The 25,173-nt window shown below is 46.0% G+C and overlaps 1 protein-coding gene across 4 annotated transcripts in view; it reads right to left on the bottom strand.

The window, feature by feature from the left end:
* Positions 1 to 25,173, bottom strand: part of HECTD4 (HECT domain E3 ubiquitin protein ligase 4) — a 547,332-nt gene that overhangs the window by 239,605 nt on the left and 282,554 nt on the right. For all 4 annotated transcript variants that reach the window (XM_063964358.1, XM_063964361.1, XM_063964359.1 and 1 more), the window contains exons 21-23: positions 20,520 to 20,718; positions 19,765 to 19,884; positions 10,034 to 10,138 (exon numbers count right to left, since the gene is read on the bottom strand). In XM_063964358.1, the coding sequence (XP_063820428.1) occupies positions 10,034 to 10,138; positions 19,765 to 19,884; positions 20,520 to 20,718 (424 nt within the window). The remainder of the gene's footprint in view (positions 1 to 10,033; positions 10,139 to 19,764; positions 19,885 to 20,519; positions 20,719 to 25,173) is intronic.

Below are 25,173 nucleotides of genomic sequence, written 5' to 3'. Positions count from 1 at the left end.
CCTAGCTGAAATTCCTCCTTTGGGGCCTTACTGGCCTCACAGCACGCAACATATTTCCGCCATATGCGGTGATAATGGTTTGCGTTCACTTCTTTCCTAGCTTTAAATAGCGTAGGGATAACTTCCTCCGGAATGCCCTTTTCCTTCAGGATCCGGCGTTCAACCGCCATGCCGTCAAATGCAGCCGCGGTACGTCTTGGAACAGACAGGCCCCCTGCTGCAGCAGGTCCTGTCTGAGCGGCAGAGGCCATGGGTCCTCTGAGATCATTTCTTGGAGTTCTGGGTACCAAGCTCTTCTTGGCCACCCGGAACAATGAGTATAGTTCTTACTCCTCTCCTTCTTATTATTCTCATTACCCTGGGTATGAGAGGCAGAGAAGGGAACACATACACCGACTGGTACACCCACGGTGTTACCAGAGCGTCCACAGCTATCGCCTGAGGGTCCCTTGACCTGGCGCAATATCTTTGTAGCTTTTTGTTGAGGCGGGACGCCATCCTGTCCACCTGTGGCCTTTCCCAACGGTGTACAATCATTTGGAAGACTTCTGGATGAAGTCCCCACTCTCCCGGGTGGAGATCGTGTCTGCTGAGAAAGTCTGCTTCTCAGTTGTCCACTCCGGGAATGAACACTGCTGACAGTGCTAACACATGATTTTCCGCCCATCGGAGAATCCTTGTGGCTTCTGCCATCGCCATCCTGCTTCTTGTGCCGCCCTGTCGGTTTACATGAGCGACCGCCGTGATGTTGTCTGACTGGATCAGCACCGGACCCAGTCCTGTATGCCGAATCTGCGGCCCCCTAGAAGATGAGCACTCTGCAGTCACCACCACAGCGACACCCTGGCCCTTGGAGACAGGGTTATCCGCCGATGCATCTGAGGATGCGACCCGGACCACTTGTCCAACAGATCCCACTGGAAGATCCTTGCATGGGACCTGGCGAATGGAAATTATTCGTAAGAAGCTACCATCTTTCCCAAGGCTCGCGTGCATTGATGCACCGACACCTGTATTTGTATTAGGAGGTCTCCGTCTAGAGACGCCAACTCCTTGGACTTCTCTTCCGGGAGAAACCCTTTTTATCCTGTTGTGTGTCCAGAACCATACCCAGGAACAGTAGACGCGTCGTAGGAACCAGCTGCGACTTTGGAATATTCAGAATCCAGCCGTGCTGTTGTAGCACTTCCCGAGATAGTGCTATTCCGACGAACAACTGCTCCCTGGACCTCGCCTTTATAAGGAGATCGTCCAAGTACGGGATAAGTACTTCGGCCATTACCTTGGTAAATACCCTCGGTGCCGGGGACAGACCAACGGCAACGTCTGGAATTGGTAATGACAATCCTGTACCACAATATTGAGGATATCCTGGTGAAGAGGGTAAATAGGGACATGCAGGTAATCATCCTTGATGTCCAGTGATACCATGAAATTCTCCAGGCTTGCAATAATCGCCCTGAGCGATTCCATTTTGAACTTGAACCTTCGTATATAAGTGTTCAAGGCTTTCAATTTTAGAATGGGTCTCACCGAACCGTCTGGTTTCGGTACCACAACATTTTGGAATAGTAACCCCGGCCTTGTTAAAGGAGGGGTACCTTGCTTTCACCTGCTGGAAGTACAGCTTGTGAATTGCCGCCAGTACTACCTTTCTCCGAGGGCAGCCGGCAAGGCTGATGTGAGGTAACGGCGAGGGGGAGTCGCCTCGAACTCCAGCCTGTATCCCTGTGATACTATTTGCAGAACCTAGAGATCCACCTGTGGGCAAGCCCACTGGTCCCTGAAGTTCCCGAGACGCGCCCCTACCGCACCTGTCTCCACCTGTGGAGCCCCAGCGTCATGCGGTGGACTCAGAGGAAGCTGGGGAAGATTTTTGATCCTGGGAACTGGCTGCTGGTGCAGCTTTTTTCCTTCTTCCCTTGTCTCTGTGCAGAAAGGAAGCGCCTTTGACCCGCTTGCTTTTCTGAAGCCGAAAGGACTGTACCTGAAAATACGGTGCTTTCTTAGGCTGTGAGGAAACCTGAGGTAAAAATTTTTCTTCCCAGCTGTTGCTGTGGATACGAGGTCCTAGAGACCATCCCCAAACAATTCCTCACCCTTATAAGGCAGAATCTCCATGTGCCTTTTACAGGCAGCATCACCTGTCCACTGCCGGGTTTCTAATACCCTCCTGGCAGAATGGATATTGCATTAATTCTGGATGCCAGCCGGCAAATATCCCTCTGTGCATCCTTTATATATAAGACAACGTCTTAAATATGCTCAATGTTAGCAAAATATTATCCCTGTCTTAGCGTATTAATATTATCTGACAGGGTATCAGACCACGCTGCAGCAGCCCTATTTATGCTGAGGCAATTGCAGGTCTCAGTATATAACCTGAGTGTGTAAATACAGACCTCAGGATCGCCTCCTGCTTTTTATCAGCAGGTTCCTTCAAGGTGGCCGTATCCTAAGACGACAGTGCCACCTTTTGACAAACGTGTGAGCGCCTTATCCACCCTAAGGGATATCTCCCAACGTGACCTATCCTCTGGCGGGAAAGGGTACGCCATCAGTAACTTTTTAGAAATTACCAGTTTCTTATCGGGGGAAACCACGCTTCTTTACACACTTCATTCATTCATCTGATGGGGGAACAAAACACTGGCTGCTTTTTCTCCCCAAAAATAAAACCCCTTTTATGTGGTACTTGGGTTCATGTCAGAAAATGCGTAACACATTTTTCATTGTCGAGATCATGTAACGGATGTTCCTAGTGGATTGTGTTTTTTTTTGAGCCCCTGATGGCCTTTGAGACGCCTGGGCAGGCGCGGGCTGAGAAGCCGGCTGTCCCACAGCTGTTACGTCATCCAGCCTTTTATGTAAGGAGTTGACACTGTCAGTTAATACCTTCCACCTATCCATCCACTCTGGTGTCGGCCCCACAGGGGGCGACATCCCATTTATCGGCCTCTGCTCCGCCTCCACGTAACCTTCCTCATCCAACATGTTGACACAGCCGTACCGACACACCGCACACACACAGGGAATGCTCTGACTGAGGACAGGACCCCACAAAGTCCTTTGGGGAGACCGAGAGAGAGTATGCCAGCACACACCAGAGCGCTATATAATGCAGGGATTAACACTATAACTGAGTGATTTTACCCCAAATAGCTGCTTGTATACATATATTGCGCCTAAATTTAGTGCCCCCCCTCTCTTTTTAACCCTTTGAGCCTGAAAACTACAGGGGAGAGCCTAGGGAGCTGTCTTCCAGCTGCACTGTGAAGAGAAAATGGCGCCAGTGTGCTGAGGGAGAAGCCCCGCCCCTTTTTCAACTGACTTTCTCCCGCTTTTTCTGGAATACTGGCAGGGGTAATTTTACATCTATATAGCCTCTAGGACTATATATGATGTAGATTTGCCAGCCAAGGTGTCATATATTGCCCTCAGGGCGCCCCCCCCCAGCGCCCTGCACCCATCAGTGACCGGAGTGTGAGGTGTACATGAGGAGCAATGGCGCACAGCTGCAGTGCTGTGCGCTACCTTGGTGAAGACCGAAGTCTTCTGCCGCCGATTTTCCGGACTCTTCATGCTTCTGGCTCTGTAAGGGGGACGGCGGCGCGGCTCCGGGAACGAACACCAAGGTCGGGTCCTGCGGTCGATCCCTCTGGAGCTAATGGTGTCCAGTAGCCTAAGAAGCCCAAACTACCACCTGTTAGGTAGGTTCGCTTCTTCTCCCCTTAGTCCCTCGCTGCAGTGAGTCTGTTGCCAGCAGATCTCACTGTAAAATAAAAAACCTAAATATACTTTCTTTCTAGGAGCTCAGGAGAGCCCCTAGTGTGCATCCAGCTCAGCCGGGCACAAGAATCTAACTGAGGTCTGGAGGAGGGTCTTAGTGGGAGGAGCCAGTGCACACCAGGTAGTCCTAAAGCTTTCTTTAGTTGTGCCCAGTCTCCTGCGGAGCCGCTAATCCCCCATGGTCCTTACGGAGTCCCCAGCATCCACTTAGGACGTTAGAGAAAACTACACACTGGTCAAGTTGGGCTCATCAAAACATCTGATTTCACTTGTCAAACTCCCACAAGAGAAGGAACTAGTAAAGCATACAAAAGCATGCAAGCTGGCTGATGGCAAGACTGTTCATATTTACACAGATTTGCCCTATACATTTGGTGTAATCTGTAACTGTGAGAGGCTCTGGTGATTCAGAAGTTTAAAAAAGTCTGCTTGTGTAGTCATCAAAACTTTCACTGAAAATCTGCTTGCTGTTATGCATTTGTCTAGTCCTATAGAATATTATAAATACAGGTTGAGTCTCCCTTATCCAAAATGCTTGGGACCAGAGGTATTTTGGATATGGGATTTTTCCGTATTTTGGAATAATTGCATACCATAGTGAGATATCCTGGTGATGGGACCTAAATCTAAGCACAGAATGCATTTATGTTACATGTACACCTTATACACACAGCCTGAAGGTAATTTTAGCCAATATTTTTTATAACTTTGTGCATTAAACAAAGTGTGTCTGCATTCACACAATTCATTTATGTTACATATACACCTTATACACACAGCCTGAAGGTCATTTAATACAATATTTTTAATAACTTTGTGAATTAAACAAAGTTTGAGTACATTGAGCCATCAAAAAACAAAGGTTTCACTATTTCACTCTCACTCAAAAAAGTCCGTATTTCGGAATATTCCGTATTTCGGAATATATGGATATGGGATACTCAACCTGTATTAAACCCACACGTATAAAAACAACGTTAGTCAAGTCACAAGGCAGACCAAGCTGCAAAGCACATAACTATACCTAGCTCCACAAAAGACCCATCTGTGCAACACCAATCTGCACTGGTTTTACATTTCTAGCACAGGAGGTGTGTTCACAAGATTATTGAGGACTCATAGATACTGACCGACTGTATAATTGAGCATACTCTACCCTTCAGATTGCTTTAACTCCGGCCAATAGCATATGCTTAATATTGACTCTATATTCTGGCTTTTATTACCAGTGCAGTTTTCTAGGGGTGGGCACTCTGAACCCTGCTTGTACTGGCAACCAGATGAGAGGCCCGGCCACGCAGATCCACAACCCCGGCATCTGCCTTACAGTAAGGTGCGACGTTATGTTGTGCAGCAGTGTATAAAAGAATCACACCTGCACCGGAATGCCAATGAGGAGTGAGAGGACTCTATCTTTGGAATTTATCCCCTCGTACAAGGAATTGACAAGTAGTGCATGTGCACCTACTGTATCCCTTTATTTCCCAAAAATGTTGTGACGTCTGCTTTATCGGTGACATCAGCTCTCTGACAAGTCTATCTGTTAAGTTTCTATTTCTAATAAAGCAGCACATGAGTTTCGTGCTGTTAAGGTTTAGGTCTGTGTCAGATTGTACTATTGGCCACAGTTTGTGTGAGATTTGTTATATACCACTACTTGCAAAATTATATTCATTCATTAACCCAGGGCATAATTGTCTCAACCTGTTTTTCAACTCCAGGGTTAAGTAATTGGTTTCTGTCTAACGCCAATATTTTCCATTTCACCTCCTGAAGTTGAGGCTCTTTAATAAGAGTATGTCCATTTTATACATAAAAAGATAATGCCCTTACTATAGGTACGTTAATATGCTTCTAATTTGCCTATAAAATAAATTAATGATCAAGTTTCTCCTTTAAACCACATATCGTGTGTATACGAATTGTGTGTACTAACTGTTTTGTAACTATTGTGTAAAAGTACTGTGGACAACTGTCCTTTGTATCTTCTGTCATCATGGTGATGGGGAGCACTGAAAGAACTCATCTGAGGGTGATGTCACTCATGTTGTGCCGACCGTCCGGGAGTCCTGTCCCGCCCCCGGAATTGCGCGTTCACTGGTGGACACTGCTATATAGATGAGTTAAGTTTTAATTTGCACTTGATACCTGACGAAAGTACCATATCAATGAAGGGCACTGAAACGTTGCCATAGCTATGCCTTTTAAGTTTTTCAAGACGCTAGGAGTGCTGCACCACTGCATACAATGTGAATCTACTTGTGCGGGCAGCCGGCGCAGAACGGTTAATGCAGAGGGAGAGCCGGACAACAAGCCTTTGAAATATTATATATATATATATATATATATATATATATATATATATAGCTCAAAAAAATAAAGGGAACACTTAAACAACACAATGTAACTCCAAGTCAATCACACTTCTGTGAAATCAAACTGTCCACTTAGGAAGCAACACTGATTGACAATCAATTTCACATGCTGTTGTGCAAATGGAAAAGACAACAGGTGGAAATTATATGCAATTAGCAAGATACCCCCAATAAAGGAGTTGTTCTGCAGGTGGTGACCACAGACCACTTCTCAGCTCCTATGCTTTCTGGCTGATGTTTTGGTCACTTTTGAAAGCTGGCGGTGCTTTCACTCTAGTGGTAGCATGAGACGGAGTCTACAACCCACACAAGTGGCTCAGGTAGTGCAGCTCATCCAGGATGGCACATCAATGCGAGCTGTGGCAAGAAGGTTTGCCGTGTCTGTCAGCGTAGTGTCCAGAGCATGGAGGTGCTACATGGAGACAGGCCAGTACATCAGGAGACGTGGAGGAGGCCGTAGGAGGGCAACAACCCAGCAGCAGGACCGCTGCTGTGTTGTTGCGGAGGGCCTTTGTGCAAGGAGGAACAGGAGGAGCACTGCCAGAGCCCTGCAAAATGACCTCCAGCAAGCCACAAATGTGCATGTGTCTACTCAAATGATCAGAAACAGACTCCATGAGGGTGGAATGAGGGCCCGATGTCCACAGGTGGGGGTTGTGCTTACAGCCCAACACCGTGCAGGACGTTTGGCATTTGCCAGAGAACACCAAGATTGGCAAATTCGCCACTGGCGCCCTGTGCTCTTCACAGATGAAAGCAGGTTCTCACTGAGCACATGTGAAAGACGTGACAGAGTCTGGATACGCCAAGGAGAACGTTCTGCTGCCTGCAACATCCTCCAGCATGACCGGTTTGGCAGTGGGTCAGTAATGGTGTGGGGTGGCATTTCTTTGGGGGGCCGCACAGCCCTCCATGTGCTCGCCAGAGGTAGCCTTACTGCCATTAGGTACTGAGATGAGATCCTCAGACCCCTTGTGAGACCATATGCTGGTGTGGTTGGCCCTGGGTTCCTCCTAATGCAAGACAATGCTAGACCTCATGTGGCTGGAGTGTATCAGCAGTTCCTGCAAGACGAAGGCATTGATGCTATGGACTGGCCCACCCGTTCCCCAGACCTGAATCCAATTGAGCACATCTGGTACATCATGTCTCGCTCCATCCACCAACGCCATATTGCACCACAGACTGTCCAGGAGTTGGCGGATGCTTTAGTCCAGTTCTGGGAGGAGATCCCTCAAAGTTGGATCAGCCTGTAGTGTGTTTTTCCACTTTAATTTTGAGTGTGACTCCAAATCCAGACCTCCATGGGTTAATCAATTTGATTTCCATTGATAATTTTTGTGTGATTTTGTTGTCAGCACATTCAACTATGTAAAGAACAAAGTATTTAATAAGAATATTTCATTCAGTCAGATCTAGGATGTGTTATTTTAGTGTTCCCTTTATTGTTTTGAGCAGTGTATATATATAGAACAGTTTCAAATAGGCACCCACTGTCAAAAAACGACATTCCGACTGAAGTAGAAACAAAAGTCTTTTTAATTACTTACAGACCATGAGTAAAGTGCAAACGTACATAATTTGTCGACGTAATGTTTCGGTCCACGAAGGTCCATCATCAGGACCAGCAACAGTGCATCTTATCACCAGACCAGCAGGAGAGCACTTATTATATACTTAGCACTGTGTGCCCTCACAGAGAGACGACTGTAGGCAATCCAATGACTCACTGCGACTCTTGGGTAGAAAACACTTTTCTACCCAAGAGTCGCAGTGAGTCATTGGAGTACCGCACCCTGTGTATCATATATATATATATATATATATATATATATATATATATATACACACACAAACACACACATACGTACATACACGCACACAGGGCTTGTGTCTCACCACAATTGCCCACATTCTGGTGAGATGCTCTCCCTCCCACGGAGAGGAAAACAAAACCTGACTCTACACCTGCAGTGGAGATTTATAACTCCGGGCTTTCAGGATTGCACAGCTACAAGTGGAAGAACAGAAGTCCAGGTTTTCCAGCTTCTCCAGAGCTAGCAGGAAGTCAGAAGCAGGAGCGGAGTTTAAAAGTCCCATTCACCCAATGCACATGGCACTGATGCCTGTTAGAAACCAGTGAGTAGGGAACAGTTTGTAGTGGCAGGGACTGTGGACATTTGCCATGCTAGGAGAGCATGGCATGTGTGGCTGCAAGCACAAGGAGTGCTAGGACTTTATTGGGGGGAATTCAATTTTTTGAAAAGTCGGTTGGGTGTCTGATTTTTCCTGTCTTTAAACAATTGAATACCCCCCCATATGTTTGTTTTCAGTTATGTACCTGTGTGTAAGCTTTGCACAATGTCTGATGCCAGTAAAGGCACTGTATTTTAACTGGAAGACCTGCCTCATGAGTCGTTATTTCCAGGCACAAAGTGGCATATCCCTGGGGCCCGGTACAGTTGTCCAATTTGACGCCCCCTCTGTCGCTGGCCCTGTATCCATGGCTCAGCACAAATGGTTAAATCAAATTGACTGAGTTGCTAATTAAGTCACCTGTGGCCAAGCATGGTAAAAGTTAAAACCTGGAATGTTGGGATGCCTTGAGAACCACCGCGTTTGAGAACCTCTGGGCTAAGGTAATTTTTTCCTGCAAGGCCACATACCCCTTTTCTGCACACATCTTTGGTCTGTGCAGAGGTCCCAAACCTCTATTTCCCAAAAGTTGGAAGATATGATACATTTTGAAAATATCCGGGGTGAATAGGAGACATATATTCACAATGGGAGCCATATGGTTTAGAAACTGCCCTGTTTATTGACTTTACATGACTGACTTATGTAACAGCACATACAGCATTGAGCAAGGGCGCACAGATCTCATCTGACTGACTGCGATTCAGAACGACCCATTTTGCCAGATGACAGGATTGGCAGGTTTGTAATATCACTCATAGGGGTCAATTCAATTCGGCAACAGATGAATAGCGCCGGGAATTAGCTCCCAACGCTATTCAAATCAGCTACTAGTTACCTGCAATTGTCGGGGATTCTTCTCTCACCCCCGGGGTGTGAGAGAAGAAAACCGACAAAAAAGTGCTGCCGCGCGGCCGGCGCGAGGCTGATTCTGTCGGGAATCAGCATCGCCGCGGGTAGTTAAGTCGGAGAATGCCCGTTCTCCCGACAAAACTACCTGTTAGGTCGGCGTGAACGGGCATTCACCGACTTAACTTTAGCTGAATTGAATAGCGTCAGGAGCTAATTCCCGGCGCTATTCATCTGTTGCCAAATTGAATCGACCCCATAGTGGTCAGAAGGTTGATAATATATATAATTAAATAGTGAAGAGCCACTTTGCTGAAATGATTAATACTACTAGTGCTGAGCAGACCTGAAAATAAATCACCAATGAACAGCAGCACACCGTTAACACATAGGTCCAGGAACTTATCCCAGATTCTGTGTGTCAACACCTGATAACAGGCTAATTTATCAGCCAAGAAAAAAGGTCTGTAGTTGAAATAGGCGTTAAAGTCTGAAGGTTATCACCCTCTTTTATGCCCGGAAAATGACAGGGTCTAATTGATTTCCACCCTAATACTAATATGGGCCAATAAAAACAGTGTGGCATGAAGTGCCCATGTCTACAATGCTAAAAGCTTAGACAACACTCTTAACGCAACTAGAAAATATTGTTTATAAAAAACAACCCTATAACACAGTATACTCCATGGTTGAGTGGGAAAATACAAGCATACTGAAAATATATTTGATCACTATTTCAAGGTTCTTTTATAACCGAAAACATCTATTTCCACGTGTGAACACAAAGGAGACATCTGACCTGTAACAACGTGGTGAGGACTCACCTGAGCTCTGACAGTGCAAGAGAAGCCCCACATTGCTTTATCAGGCGTGTTGTGCTCACGGCCACTTCTCATCTCAAAAGAAAATGTGACGGTGTCGCCCTCTACCTGGCAACATATAGCAAACAACATTTACTATACTGGGTTAAGAGATGCAAAAATTAAACAAAACATAAATTTAGCCTTTTGTTTAAAACCTTCAGGCTTCTGAAAAGCAGCAGCTCCCATGCCAGAGAATTTGGGGTTTAAATGTAATAACGAGAGGTGTGAGAACAGACAATCTCCCATTTGGTGTACACTAATGACAAGCTGCTGACATTGCTGGCACATGGCATAAAGTCATTTGCTGAGGATATGGTTGTTAATGTGTTAGGGCATAATGAGGATTGAATCATCAAGTATTTGTAGGATTTTTGCTACAAATATGCACCGAGCTTAGCCTTCATATGTATTACATTGAAAAAAAAAATGTTTGCATTGTAGAAGTCACTTCAATTACAGTAAATAGTTATTAATGAGTTTATTCTGCCTTGGAGCGTGTATAAAGCAACTTAACACAGATCAGCAGCAGACGGGTGCAATGCATGTTTTTGGGTTATCTTTCTATCTGGCTTGGGGACATAATTACATAAGATAGCTATTATTGGTAATATTGTTACAGCTTTGATAATTATACTAAAAATATATGCACTACAGAGCCATCACTTACATTTCTGACTCCTAAAACCAATGTCTCCTTTATTTGTTACAATACAACAGTCCGTAAGCATGCGGCAGTGGCAGGACTACCCTTATCATTGGGTAATATAAAATCATTGTTAAAGTGACCAAATACAAAGGCTCTGAGCATTAATGAGCAGGCAAAGGCTACCTAAGCGCAACTGTAACAAGGAGGAAGGGGGGGTTATATAGAGGCAGGGGCCAGCACGATACATTAAGGAGAAAAGGAAAACTTGCGTTCATTGACTTCAATAATTAAAAAAGACACACATATGCAAAATATTGGTCAATTATACAATTATCTGGCAGATAATCTGCCAGATCTAGGTGGTTGGAATGAAAATCTGGTAATGGATTAAAGCAAATGGCAATCGACCATTTGCTCCCAAACACTGGAAAATAGACAAAACAGTCGTTCATCCAAGTTGGTTGAATTTGTGTTTAACCAATTTGTATGAACGACAGCTTTTGTTAGTTTTCCAGTGTTTGGGAGCAAATGGTCATTTGCTCTCATCCATTACCAGATTTTCATTCCAACCAGATAGATCTGGCAGATTATCTGCCAGATAATTGTATAGTGTACCTAGTTTAAGGCCTCATCTAAGCAGAGCGGAGTCACCCAGATGAATGTAAGTGTACAGTAAAAGAAAGTACCACTGTGGTATAATCTTAAGGAGGGGTGAAGTTTCCATGGAGGTAAGCCCTATCTGATGGCTATGTGTGTAAGGCTCAGTAACTAGGGTGATCAGGGCCGGATTAAGCCTTGGGGGTGCCCGAGGCACATAAAAAACAGGGGGGCCCTAGTGGAAGGTAAAGGGTGTATATTAGATTGTGCATACCTCCCAACATGTCCTATTCCAGGAGGGACAAAATGCTCTCTACCTGGACTTCCCACTTAATATATGATTGGCGTCACTTATGTTGAACTATTTAATTGATAAGAAAAATATTTCAACGCAGGTGATTGCAATCATTAATTGAGAAAGAAGTCCAGGTATAGAGCATGTTGTCCTTCTGGAAATGGGTGAGGGTAGGAGGTATGGATTGGGTATATTAAATTTAAACCAATGGTGTATATTAGTTTTAAACTAATAGTTTAATAATGTCTGGGTACTGTTTATAGCTCCACCTAATTGAAAAACAACTATTTAATAAAAACTTCTTGTAGAGTAACAAAGACAACTTAACCGAAAAATACACATAGAAAAAGAAAAGAATTTATCTTGTCACATGCAAGAATAGCAGCAGCCTCTTTACTACTTACACACTGGGACAGGAGTCAGGAGGACTCTCTGTGTGTGTCTTTATCTCTAGACCCAAATGGTTTAGTTGCATAACAGTTTACACAGGACTCAGACACCCAAGTAGGGAGGAGGTGCTGGGATTCCTGTGTCACTTACAGCTCTCTCCACCCTCCTGTCTCTCCTATGGTCGGAAAGCTCTGTCAGTAGCTCATGAAACATGATACTCCTGTGTCTCTGCTGCACTGCATACTGTCCTGCTTGCATTCTGACTGCTGGTTCTGCAGTTGCTTAAGAGGGAAAGTGATCTCAGTGTGCTCTGGCCAGACAAAGGGGGGCCCGGGGTACAGTATGCCCTACATCCCCCCCTTAATCTGGCTATGAGGGTGATGGGTTTGTGGAGGTGTTGAATGCCTCTAAAAACATAAATGTATTACGTACTATAAAAATGAAAACATGATAATTAGCAAATAGCCATCATCATTATTAAGGGGGATTTCACTTTAAATGATTATATGTATAAGAATGACTGTGTCAGATATTCCCTGTTACAGAGAGACGCAATTCGCACCTGTGACGGCGAGAGGGGGGGCAGAGCGGGTACTCTTTACCCGGTCCCAGGTCTGTTGGAGGGGCCCAAATCCCACCGCCCCCTACCCCACCCTATTACACACAGCAGGACTTAGGGCAGTGAGAGGGAAGACTACTGCTGCTGCAGCAGCCTCTCTCCTGAGAATAGCACACGCTGCTGTGTGCTGATTGGGGAGAGAGGCAGAAGCAGTCAGTCCTCTCTCCCTGTGTGAATAGTGATGTGCGGTATTTTCTGAGGAGGGTGTGTGGTCACACCTCCCCTCATTGACCACACCACCTCCATTACTAGGGCAGCTGTCAGCGACCCTGAGTAGCATTGTAGGTGACTGAAAGAAGTACCAGCCTATAAGTAAGTGCCAGGATTCTGCTAAATTCAGTGAATGATTGGCATCTTAGACCCTTACAAAAGTTCTACTGCTGGGAATGCAAGAAGATTAAGTAAAACTCAGCTTTAAAAAGTGATTACACCTTTTAGAGTACGCCTATTAAAGTTAAGATTACCTTTATAAAACATCAAACCGCTTATACCGCTTTCACATTGAAAAGACCCGTTTACACCGCACTTTCAACCTGGGTTATTCCCAGATTGGCTCCTTTCACGCTGAACTCGAGTCACCCACGTAAACACTATGGATGTAATTTAAAAACAAGATTTATGGTAAGAACTTAACGTTGTTAAATCTCTTTCTGCGAGGTACACTGGGCTCCACAAGGATAGACATTGGGGTGTAGAGTAGCATCTTGATCCGAGGCACCAACAGGCTCAAAAGCTTTGACTGTTCCCAAGATGCATAGCGCCGCCTCCTCTATAACCCCGCCTCCCTGCAGAGGAGCTCAGTTTTTAGTTAACCAACCCAATGCAGTAGCAGGAAAAGAGACGACAACTGTTAGTAGCCACATACACCACATTCTCACGACAGGAGAAGTGTCAGCGGCTAATGCCATACCAACCCGAAGAAGATAAGTGCGTCAGGGTGGGTGCCTTGTGGAGCCCCGTGTACCTCGCAGAAAGAGATTTAACAACGGTAAGTTCTTACCATAAATCTTGTTTTCTGCTGCGGGGTACACTGGGCTCCACAAGGATAGACATTGGGGATGTCCTAAAGCAGTTTCTTAAGGGAGGAGACGCACTGTAGCGGGCACAAGAACCCGGCGTCCAAAGGAAGCATCCTGGGAAGCGGCAGTATCGAAGGCATAGAACCTTATGAACGTGTTAACAGAAGACCACGTAGCCGCCTTGCACAATTGTTCAAGGGTCGCACCACGGCGGGCCGCCCAAGAAGGTCCAACAGACCGAGTAGAATGGGCCGTAATGTGAGCAGGAGCTGACAGACCAGCCTGTGCATAAGCATGTGCAATCACCATTCTAATCCATCTGGCCAAAGTCTGCTTGTGAGCAGGCCAGCCATGTTTGTGAAAACCAAACAGAACAAAGAGAGAATCTGATTTCCTAATAGAGGCAGTTCTCTTCACATAGATACGGAGAGCACATACCACATCCAAAGACCGCTCTTTGGAAGACAAGTCAGGAGAGACAAGGGCCGGAACCACTATTCTCCTGATTAAGGTGGAACAAAGAAACCACCTTAGGTAAATATCCGGGATGAGTCCTAAGAACCGTGAAATATCAGATATGGGGAACTACAAGATAAGGCACCCAAATCCGACACTCTTCTAGCAGAGGCAATAGCCAGCAGAAACACCACCTTAAGGGAAAGCCACTTAAGATCAGCCGAACCAAGAGGTTCAAACGGAGACTCTTGTAACGCCTCCAAAACCACCGACAAGTCCCAAGGAGCCACAGGCGGGACATAGGGAGGTTGAATACGCAACACATTTGAGTAAAGGTATGAACATCAGGTAAGTTCGCAATTTTTCTTTGAAACCACACGACAAGGCAGAAATATGAACCTTGAGGGAGGCCAGACGCAGGCCTAAGTCTAGGCCCTGCTGAAGAAAAGCCAAAAGCTTGGCTGTACTAAACTTGGAAGCGTCATAATTGTTAGATGCGCACCAAACAAAGTAAGAACGCCAGACCCTATGGTAAATCCGAGCAGAAGCCGGTTTCCGGGCCCGCAACATAGTTTGAATGACCGCCTCAGAAAACCCTTTAGCCCTCGAGACGGAAGCTTCAAGAGCCACGCCGTCAAAGACAGTCGGGCCAGGTCCTGGTAGACACATGGGCCCTGAACGAGGAGGTCTGGGCGTTGTGGAAATAGAATTGGACGCTCTGACGAGAGTCCCTGCAGGTCTGAGAACCAATGCCGTCTGGGCCACGCTGGAGCTATGAGAAGCAGGATTTCTCCTTCCTGCTTGAACTTCCAAATTACCCTGGGTAGGAGTGACACCGGAGGGAACACGTACGGCAGCCGAAACTTCCATGGCACCACCAGCGCATCCATGAACGCTGCTTGAGGATCCCTTGTCCTTGCTCCGAAAACCGGAACCTTGTGATTGTGTCAATACGCCATCAGATCCACGGCTGAAAGGCCCCACCTTTCCACTAGGAGTTGAAATACTTCTGGATGGAGGCCCCACTCTCCGGCGTGTACGTCCTGACGACTGAGAAAGTCCGCTTCCCAATTCAGAACTCCCGGAATGAATATTGCCGATATGGCCGGTAGATGGCGTTCCGCCCATTGAAGAATCCGTGAGACTTCCTTCATTGCCAAGCGGTTTCGAGTGCCGCCTTGATGATTTATGTAAGCCACTGTGGTGGCGTTGTCTGACTGTACTTGAACAGGACGGTTCTGTATTAAATGTTGGGCCAGGTTCAATGAGTTGAAGACCGCCCGCAATTCCAGAATGTTGATCGGAAGGTGAGACTCCTCCTTGGACCACCGACCCTGAAGGGAGTGTTGCTCCAACACCGCTCCCCAACCCCGTAAGCTGGCATCCGTTGTCAACAGGACCCAGTCGGGTATCCAGAAGGGACGACCCCTGCACAAGCGTTGGTCCTGGAGCGACCAGGTCAGTGACAGGCGGACCTCCGGAGTCAATGAGATCATGTGAGACCTGATCCGGTGAGGCAGGGCGTCCCACTTGGCCAGAATCAGCCTCTGGAGGGGGCGAGAATGAAATTGAGCATACTCCACCATGTCGAACACTGATACCATGAGGTCCAGCACCTGCATCGCTGAATGTATCGACACTTGCGGACGAGAGAGGAAGCAACGGATCCTGTCCTGAAGCTTCAGGACTTTCTCCTGAGACAAGAACAACCGCTGGTTGTGAGTGTCCAATAGCGCTCCCAGGTGCACCATGCTCTGAGCAGGGACTAGAGAGGATTTCTTCCAGTTGATGAGCCACCCGTGGGCTTGCAGAAACCAGACAGTCAGATCTAGGTGACGTAGGAGAATTTCTGGGGAATTTGCCAGGATCAACAAGTCGTCCAGATACGGTAGGATCCTGACCCCTTGACGGCGGAGTACAGCCGTCATCACCGCCATAACTTTGGTGAAAACTCGCGGAGCCGTGGTTAAACCAAAAGGTAACGCCCGAAACTGGTAATGGAGGTTGCCAACCGCAAACCTCAGGTATTGCTGATACGACACTGCTACAGGAATATGCAGGTAAGCATCCTGTATATCCAGGGAGACCATATAATCCACAGGTTCCAAGGCCAGAACAATAGATTGAAGGGCTTCCATACGGAACTTGGAGATTCTCACAAACTTGTTCAATGCCTTGAGGTTGAGAATGGGCCGGGAGGACCCATTCGGTTTCGGGACTAGAAACAGCGGAGAATAGTACCCCTGGCCCATCTGAGCAAGAGGCACCTGTACTACCACTCCTGTGTCCAGGAGGGTAGGTACCACCGAATGAAGAGTCTTTGCCTTTATTTGGTCCGAAGGGACGTCTGTTAGACAAAATCGATGAGGGGGGCGGTTTTTGAAGGCTATGGCGTACCCTCGAGTGACGACTTCCCGTACCCAGGCATCTGAAGTGGTCTTCAACCATTCCTGGGTATACCCTAGAAGCCGGCCCCCCACCCTAGGGTCCCCCAGGGGGAGGCCCGCCCCGTCATGCGGCAGGCTTATCGGTCTTGGATGTTGGCCGACGGGCAGCCCAGGCTCTTTTGGGCTTTGGCTTACCAGGTTTGGAAGTGCGGGCCTGTTTGTGGTACGCCTGACCTTTTGCTTTACCTGAAGGATGAAAGGGACGAAAGGAAGTAATTTTAGCATTCGGCACAGAAGGAGCAGTGCTTGGCAGACAGGCTGTTTTGGCAGTAGCCAAATCAGTCACTATCTTATTTAAGTCCTCACAGAACAGGATATCTCCCTTAAAAGGGAGTACCTCCAGGGTTTTTCTAGAATCCAGATCCACAGACCAGGATCTCAGCCACAATATCACGCGAGCCAGGACTGACGTAGTAGAAGCCTTGGCTGCCAGAACACCGGCATCAGAAGCCGACTCTTTAATATAGTGAGAAGCTGTGACAATACATGACAAACATTGTCTAGCCTAGTCAGAAGAGATTTCAGCTTCCAACTCTTGGGCACACGCTTCAATAGCTTCTGCAGCCCATGTCGCTGCAATAGTGGGCCTTTGCGCATTACCCGTGAGGGTGTAAATCGCTTTCAGACAACCCTCCACACGTTTATCCGTAGGCTCTTTCAGAGACGTGATGGTAGTGACAGGTAGAGCTGAGGAAACCACCATCCTTGCCACATGCGAGTCCACTGAAGGAGGTGTCTCCCAATTTTTAGACAGCTCTGGCACGAGGGGATAGCGAGCAAGCAGCTTCTTCTGAGGCACGAACTTCTTACCTGGATTTTCCCAGGATTCCTGACGTATATCAACCAGGTGATCAGAATGAGGTAAAACTTGTTTAACCACCTTCTGACGCTTGAATCTATCTTGCTTCTTAGGGGGAAAGGATGGTTCGGGATCATCCATAATTTGTAGAATCAACTTAATAGCCTCCAATAGATCAGGAACATCCACCTGTGAACTACTATCCCCATCAGTATTATCAGTGTCAGAATCTGTGGGACCAGTGTAAACACCATCTTCATCAGACGAAGTGTCAGTGACAGCAGTGGATTGTGAGGAAGTAATGGCTCGCTTAGAGGACCCCTTGGTCTTAGGCGAGCAAGGGTCAGACTTTTTAGTAGTCAGTGACTGGTTCAATTTCTTTAACTGAGCGGACAAGTTATCTGCCCACAGCAGATTAACCGCGGGGACCACATACGGTTGTACCGGCATAGGAGGTCCCATAGGGGGGCGTTAGTTTAGTAACTAGCGTAGTCAGTAGTGTGGAGAAAGTAGCCCACGGCGGGTCATTCTGGACCCCCGTTGCCACAGTCCCACTGGGGGGCAAGGAACCCCCAGAATCAGAGGCCTCGGCTGCTATATTTTCCTCAAAGGTATCTGCGGCTTCAGCAACACTCCCAATGTGTTCAGCCCCAGAACCGTTACCCTCATAAGCAGACATGTTATAACTTGCAGTAGAAGGTGACACAGTACAATTTGTCAGCAGCACAATACCTGACCCAAACTCCTGCACAGTGTAGTCAGCACAAACAGGGATTCAGGAGTGGTACGGTGACTAAGATCACAGAGAAAAATACAATAAAAGTATATCTTGTGAATAACCTATATTATAATAAACCGAACGCACCTAGTCCCCACAGGTTATAGAATATAGGGATAGCAAGCTGAGTGAGAGACACAAAATGGAAGTCACCCAGCAGGCCAATGCACACACAATTAGTCACAGTTTGTACAATGCAGACAATAATACTGCACTGGACTAGCTTATATATAGCTATGTAATCAATAGATATAACACTGCACAGTAAAGACTGGATGTATATCACAGGGTAATTGTACCAAAAAAACCCTGAGTAAATGCACTCTTTCTTAAATATCACTGTCTAAACGACATGTAGAATACTTAAGTGTCTTGTAAAGGCACAACGCTGACTGTCAGGCAGCTTTACAAAGGAGGATTTGCTCAAACAGTCCCAGGAACAGTGTAGCTGAGAGAAATGGCGTCCAAACACTGACTGGGAGTGAGGGAGAGAGAGATATGCAGCTCCAGGGCGGGAACATTTACTGTAAATGGTGCCCTGGGGCTGGGGGAGGGGCTACAGGTCTAAGCCCTAACCCCCCTGCTGGACATAACCACCGGTACTATGGGCATATATAAAAACGGTTTATAGGAGAAACCGACCTGTTGCCCGGGCCCTGGTGGCCCAGTGGGGTCGCCTGTACTGTCACAGTGTCCACGACAGCGCGCGCGACCCGCCTCCCAGCGGCTGCGCTGGATCGCGATAAAGCGCAGGTCCCGCGAACGGGACCCACTTACCACCTCCCGAAGCGGGCCCACACGATCCTGGAGAGCCCCAGCCGTGTGTGTCTAAGTAGAAGAAATCCGAAGACTCCTGCTGTAGTTACCCGGCAATCAGGACACGGTAGTGTACAGTGCCACTGGGGAGTGATGGAGCTGCAGCAGGGAATGTCTCCTGACACCTAAAGTCTGCTGCAGACCTTGTAGTCTTCACTTTTTTCCACAAAAAAGCTCCTTAGGGCTTCCAGGAGCAGCCCCTCTGTTAATTGTCTGCTATCTGCAGTACCAACTACAAAACTGAGCTCCTGGGCAGGGAGGCGGGGTTATAGAGGAGGCGGCGCTATGCATCTTGGGAACAGTCAAAGCTTTTGAGCCTGTTGGTGCCTCGGATCAAGATCCTACTCTACACACCCCAATGTCTATCCTTGTGGAGCCCAGTGTTCCCCGCAGCAGAAATAGACTTTTTCTGGCCAACAAAGATAAGGTGTCAAAAGGAAATAAAGGATACACAGGAACAATCAATCAGCGCCCTTTTTGAGTTCCGGGTTGAATAACCCACAACAGACCCTTTCACGCTGCACATCCGCCCGGGTCTGACCCATGTTTAACCCTGCTTTAATCCAAGATTGAAATCCTAAGGTCAACCTGGTAATAACCCAGGTTATTTTGGCGATGTGAAAGTGGTTTTAATCACTGTAAAGATTACATTTATGTATTTTATGTGTAATCCTCTTTTCTTGATGTCTATTCAGTGTTGTTTTTGTGTTTTGATTTTTACAAGAAGCATAGTTTGCATATATCATGTCATAACACAGTAACGTTAAATACAAATATAGGTAATACACTGCTCCAAGACAAAATACATGTACAAAAATGTTCAACGGTACCTTCACCAAATCTTTTGGCCAACCAGTGCCCAATACACTTCTACTTCCATAGCCAAGTGTATTTCCTCCATACTCTGCTACTTTCCGACTGTTTGTATTGGGACCAGCGTAGATCACCAGCTATAATACATAATATTATTTGACTAAGTAAAATATTTATGGAAGAAAGACCATTTATCACCCACAATAAGTAATGGAGGAATAAAGGGAAGAAAGAAAGAAAGAAAGAAAGAAAGAAAGAAAGAAAGAAAGAAAGAAAGAAAGAAAGAAAGAAAGAAAGAAAGAAAGAAAGAAAGAAAGAAAGAAAGAAAGAAAGAAAGAAAGAAAGAAAGAAAGAAAGAAAGAAAGAAAGAAAGAAGAGAAAGAGAAAGAGAAAGAGAAAGAGAAAGAGAAAGAGAAAGAGAAAGAGAAAGAGAAAGAGAAAGAGAAAGAGAAAGAGAAAGAGAAAGAGAAAGAGAAAGAGAAAGAGAAAGAGAAAGAGAAAGAGAAAGAGAAAGATAGATAGATAGATAGATAGATAGATAGATAGATAGATAGATAGAAAGATAAGAACAACAGCCAGTGGATTGGTATAGTGTAGGTAATATAAGACAGGAGAGGTACAGCAGAATAGGATAAATTAGACAGAACAGGCTAGATAGACCTCTGCACATGACAACAGATAGAAAAGGTCTGGTAAACACACTTGTACTATACCACCAACAATCTAGATTGTCTGGGAATAAGGGACAGTCTCTATATTTCTCTGCACTAACCTTATCATAATCATATTGTGAAGAACACCTGCTGTCAAAGCGGAGATACAGACAACGGGCTCCAGGTATGTGAACACTCTCCTTAAACTTGTAGTTGTCTCTGACAGGATGAGCTGTTTCTACAGTTTTTCCTGCAGCCCATGGAGCCGGGATCTTCAGTCCGGTCAGAAAACCAGGCTCCTCCTTCTCTTCCAACATCCTATATAAGGCAACAGATGTATTTGTAACCATGCAAACAAATGGGAAATGAACACCAAATGAAATGTTGATATATACGTGCATTGTCCTATTAACTTAGTCATTACTCGCAACTGTCCTATAGATTGTAAGCTTGCGAGCAGGGCCTTCCTACCTCTATGACTGTTTGTTATCACCCAGTTTGTTATTGTTAGTTAAAATTGTAAAGCGCAACGGAATTTGCTGCGCTATATAAGAAACTGTTAATAAATAAATATATAAATAAACTGTAAGGTGTAAAATAACAAACCTTTCCCCAGAAATTAATTCTTGCCTCTCTCCCACTTCATACCTCATAAAAAAGTGCAGGTACAGTAAAGTATGGGATGACCTCCTTGGTGTCACTTACTGTCCTGGCCAAGAGCAGAGCACTTCAGTTAAATAAACCCCCCACTATGCTTTTCAGTGACTCAGAGAAGCGTCATGGAGTGTAAGTGTACGGGGTAAGATACCAGTTTCTTCCTACAATTCGTTTATGAGGCAGAAGTAGGGAGAATGCTTTATAGTATATGTATGTATGTTACAGTTAATGTCAAGAGTAGATATTGTCTGTCTACTATCAGCATTATTTGTGTTTCTGGCAGTATTTGCAAGTGCCAAAATATCTAGTGATAGTATTTACTATTGAGTGCAAGTTAGTCTAAGTTTACATTTTGGCACATCCAGGTCATTTGGGAGACCATCAAAAATGTAAATCTGCCCAAAATAGCTATGAGTCCACCCAAAAAACAAAGATTTTCATGCCATGTTACTGGAGGCCAAGGATCAACCTTCTTAAGAAACCTACTATAGTGGACAAGGAATTTTTGCTGCGTGTTCTTTTGTATCCAATGTACTATTTATATGTTGGAGAAATTCATAAATAGATAACAAAAATTAATAAAATCATATGCATATGACCGCCATATTACTCAATTCCTCCAAAACATTTAATAAAGTCTAGTCCCCCTGGCTAACTTCTCAACACGTTCCCTCCCGTTTATCACATGACTCTTTAAATGGAATGTTTAAAGGCTCCGAGCCTGGAGGTCAAACCCCACCTCTCTACTTGTCCTTCAACTCCTTTTTCGTTGTTTCCTTTTCTTCTATTTACACCCTCCCACCCTTCTTTTCTCCATCTACTACTTCCTTTGTCGGCTAGCCACACCATCGCAGTGAGAATTTCTTCTTGCTCTCATACCTTAAAAATTGTATCACCTTCACTGCTGTTAGAATAATGTTCTATGTATCTGCTTTTGCAATGGTACTGTTACGATTTTTGGATTCACTCAATAAAAAAAGGATTTTGGTTACCTACCAGTAAATCCTTTTCTCGTAGTCCGTAGAGGATGCTGGGGTCCATATTAGTACAATAGGGCATAGACGGGTCCAAAAGGAGCCATTGGCACTAAGAGTTTAATAGTGTGGGCTGGTTCCTCCCTCTATGCCCCTCCTACCAGACTCATTCTAGAAACTGTGCCCGAGGAGACGACATACTTCGAGAGAAGGAATTACACAGATAGTGGCGAGATTCAAACCAGCTCACACAACAGTCAAATCCGGCTAACATGCCGGAACAACTCGGCAAAAGCTGAAACAGTAAATAACGCAGAACTTACCTAGGAACCAGGCAGTACTGAAGTATAAAACCAATGGAGGAAAACGCAGCACTCGGCGGGCGCCCAGCATCCTCTACAGACTACGAGAAAAGGATTTACCGGTAGGTAACCAAAATCCTATTTTTTCTTACGTCCTAGAGGATGCTGGGGTCCATATTAGTACCATGGAGATTGATAAAGTCAAATATTTACCTTTGAACATAAGCTATATACTTATTATGGACTAGTACGCAATCGGCGCACGGAGTACCGTAAGGGTACGCACTTAGCGTAGCAGACGCTAAACCGTGGGCGCGACGCACGAGCGGCACGTACGCTCACGGGCTTACGCTTGGTATCGAGCACGCTATAGGCGGCCCGAGTACCGTACTGCTACGCTGTTGGCGTAGTGGACGCTGTGCCGTGAGAGTGAGACACGAGCGGCGCTGACGCTCATGGAATGACACACAGTAAACCTTGTTAACAACACACTGTAAGGGTATGCTTATACTGTAAACCTTAGTACTGTAATATTACCACAAGGTAACGCTTATTGACCTTGATAATATGAAAGCTGTTTGAGCGATTGAGACGCTCAGAAACCCTTTACAATAACTGGTGAAACACACAAGACCTGGTAAGGTTCCAACACCTTCGTAGAAGATACTTTAGTATAAAAAGGGGAAAAACAGTTACAGCTTATACACTACAGACCTAACATCAATATCTAAACAGAATAACAAGAACGATCGCAAACAGAATAAAATGGCAAACACTTAAAGGATAACAAAATGAGAACGAATGGCGTACATAAAGAATAACAAAATGGCTACAGAGAAACTTACACACGTGGGAATGATTCGCAAGCGCGTCCTGGACCAGCCCTCAGCCTTCAGTGTGAAAACCTTTGTCGAGAGAGTGAGTGCTGGTCCAGCAATGGTGGCCTTTATATACACAGCATACAGTACGATACAATGGTCCCTACAATCTCATTGTTCATTGGACACAGGAATGTGTCTCTGCATTATAACAAAAGGTCATAGGTGGGTTCGAACAGGTGGGCTGTGTCTATTTCCAACTGCTCAGGTGGGAGGTATCCTCAGGATTCCCGCCGCATGGGTAATGAACCGCAAATACAGTAAATGTCTAGAAACTACTTTTAAACATAACTATACGCAGGAGCGAACAATCTCTTCCTAACCAACACCGAAATGTTACATTTAAAATACTCTACAGCTGGATACTAGACATCACCGTTCTACCTTTGTCTGACCCTTCATATCATGCAAAGAGGAATTTCTCTGTACAAGAACCGTTTACACTAAACATACTTTCTGACATTGTTAAGGGAAATACTATCTATAAAACACACTATTTAGGTTAAATATGTAGCGATCGAGTTGCTCGCTAGATGCTCACAAACTCCGCCGTAAATACACATCTCCATGCGCAGGAGACGTCGGAGCGTCCCTTACGCAACCTGAGGGGATGCGTACGCACGGGGGAGTGGGTGCACGAGCAGCGGGCATGTGCATTGGGGTTAGTACAAGGCATTGTGAATCACGATATTTTTCGACTTTGACAAGATGTACCAAAGCTCCCAGTACAGGAGGGAGAGCGCAGAGGCTCCTGCAACACTGCTTGACCAAACTTGAGGTCATCAGAGGCCAAAGTGTCAAACTTGTAAAACTTTGCAAACGTACTCGACCCAGACCAAGTAGCTGCTCGGCAGAGTTGTACCGCCGAGACCCCCCGGGCAGCCGCTCAGGAAGAGCCCACTTTACGAGTAGAGTGGGCCTTTACAGATTTTGGACACGGCAATCCTGCCGTGGAATAAGCCTGCTGGATAGTGAACCTGATCCAGCGTGAAATCGACTGCTTAGAAGCAGGGCACCCAATTTTCTTGGGACCATAGAGGACAAATAGAGAGTCACTTTTTCTATGACGAGCCGTCCTCTGCACATAAATCTTCAAAGTCCTCACTACAACCAAGGCCTTTGAAGCAATTGAGGAGTCAGTAGCCACTGGCACCACAATAGGTTTGCTGATATGGAAAGCCGATACAACCTTAGGCAGGAAATGTGGACGAGTCCTAAGTTCCGCCCTGTCTTCATGGAAGATCAGATAGGGGCTTTTACAAGATAAAGCCCCCAATTCCGACACGCGTCATGCAGAAGCCAAGGCCAACAAAGTGACCGCCTTCCACGTGATAAACTTGAGATTAGCCTCCTGCAGAGGCTCAAACCAAGCAGATTGTAGGAACTGTTACACCACATCAAGATCCCAGGGTGCCGTTGGCGCCACAAAGGGAGGCTGGATGTGCAGAACCCCTTTCAAAAAGGTCTGAACCTCAGGGAGGACAGCCAAGTGTTTTTGGAAGAAGAGGGACAAAGCAGAGATCTGGACCGTAATGGAGCCCAATCTCAGTCCCATATCCACCCCTGCTTGCAGGAAAAGGAGAAAACGTCTAAGTTGAAACTCCACCGCAGGAAACTTCTTAGACTCGCACCAAGAAACATATTTTTTTCCAAATGCGATGGTAATATTTAGACGTTACCCCCTTCCTAGCCTGTATCAGGGTAGGAATGACCTCACTCGGGATACCCTTCGAGCCAAGATCTGGCGTTTAACCACCATGCCATCAAACGTAGCCGTGGTAAGTCTTGATAAGCGAATGGCCCCAGCAGCAGCAGATCCTCCCGAAGAGGTAACGGACTTGGATCTTCCAGCAGAAGACCCAGTAGATCCGCGTACCAAGCCCTCCTTGGCCAGTCCGGAGCAATGGGTATTGCCAGAACCTTTGTTCTTCTTACCAGTTGAAGAACCTCTGGTATCAGAGG

This window comes from Pseudophryne corroboree, chromosome 1 (genome assembly GCF_028390025.1).
Source record: "Pseudophryne corroboree isolate aPseCor3 chromosome 1, aPseCor3.hap2, whole genome shotgun sequence".
Lineage (NCBI taxonomy): Eukaryota > Metazoa > Chordata > Amphibia > Anura > Myobatrachidae > Pseudophryne > Pseudophryne corroboree.
Note: the sequence above shows the minus strand (reverse complement) of the source record. Positions and strands in the feature narration are given on the sequence as shown.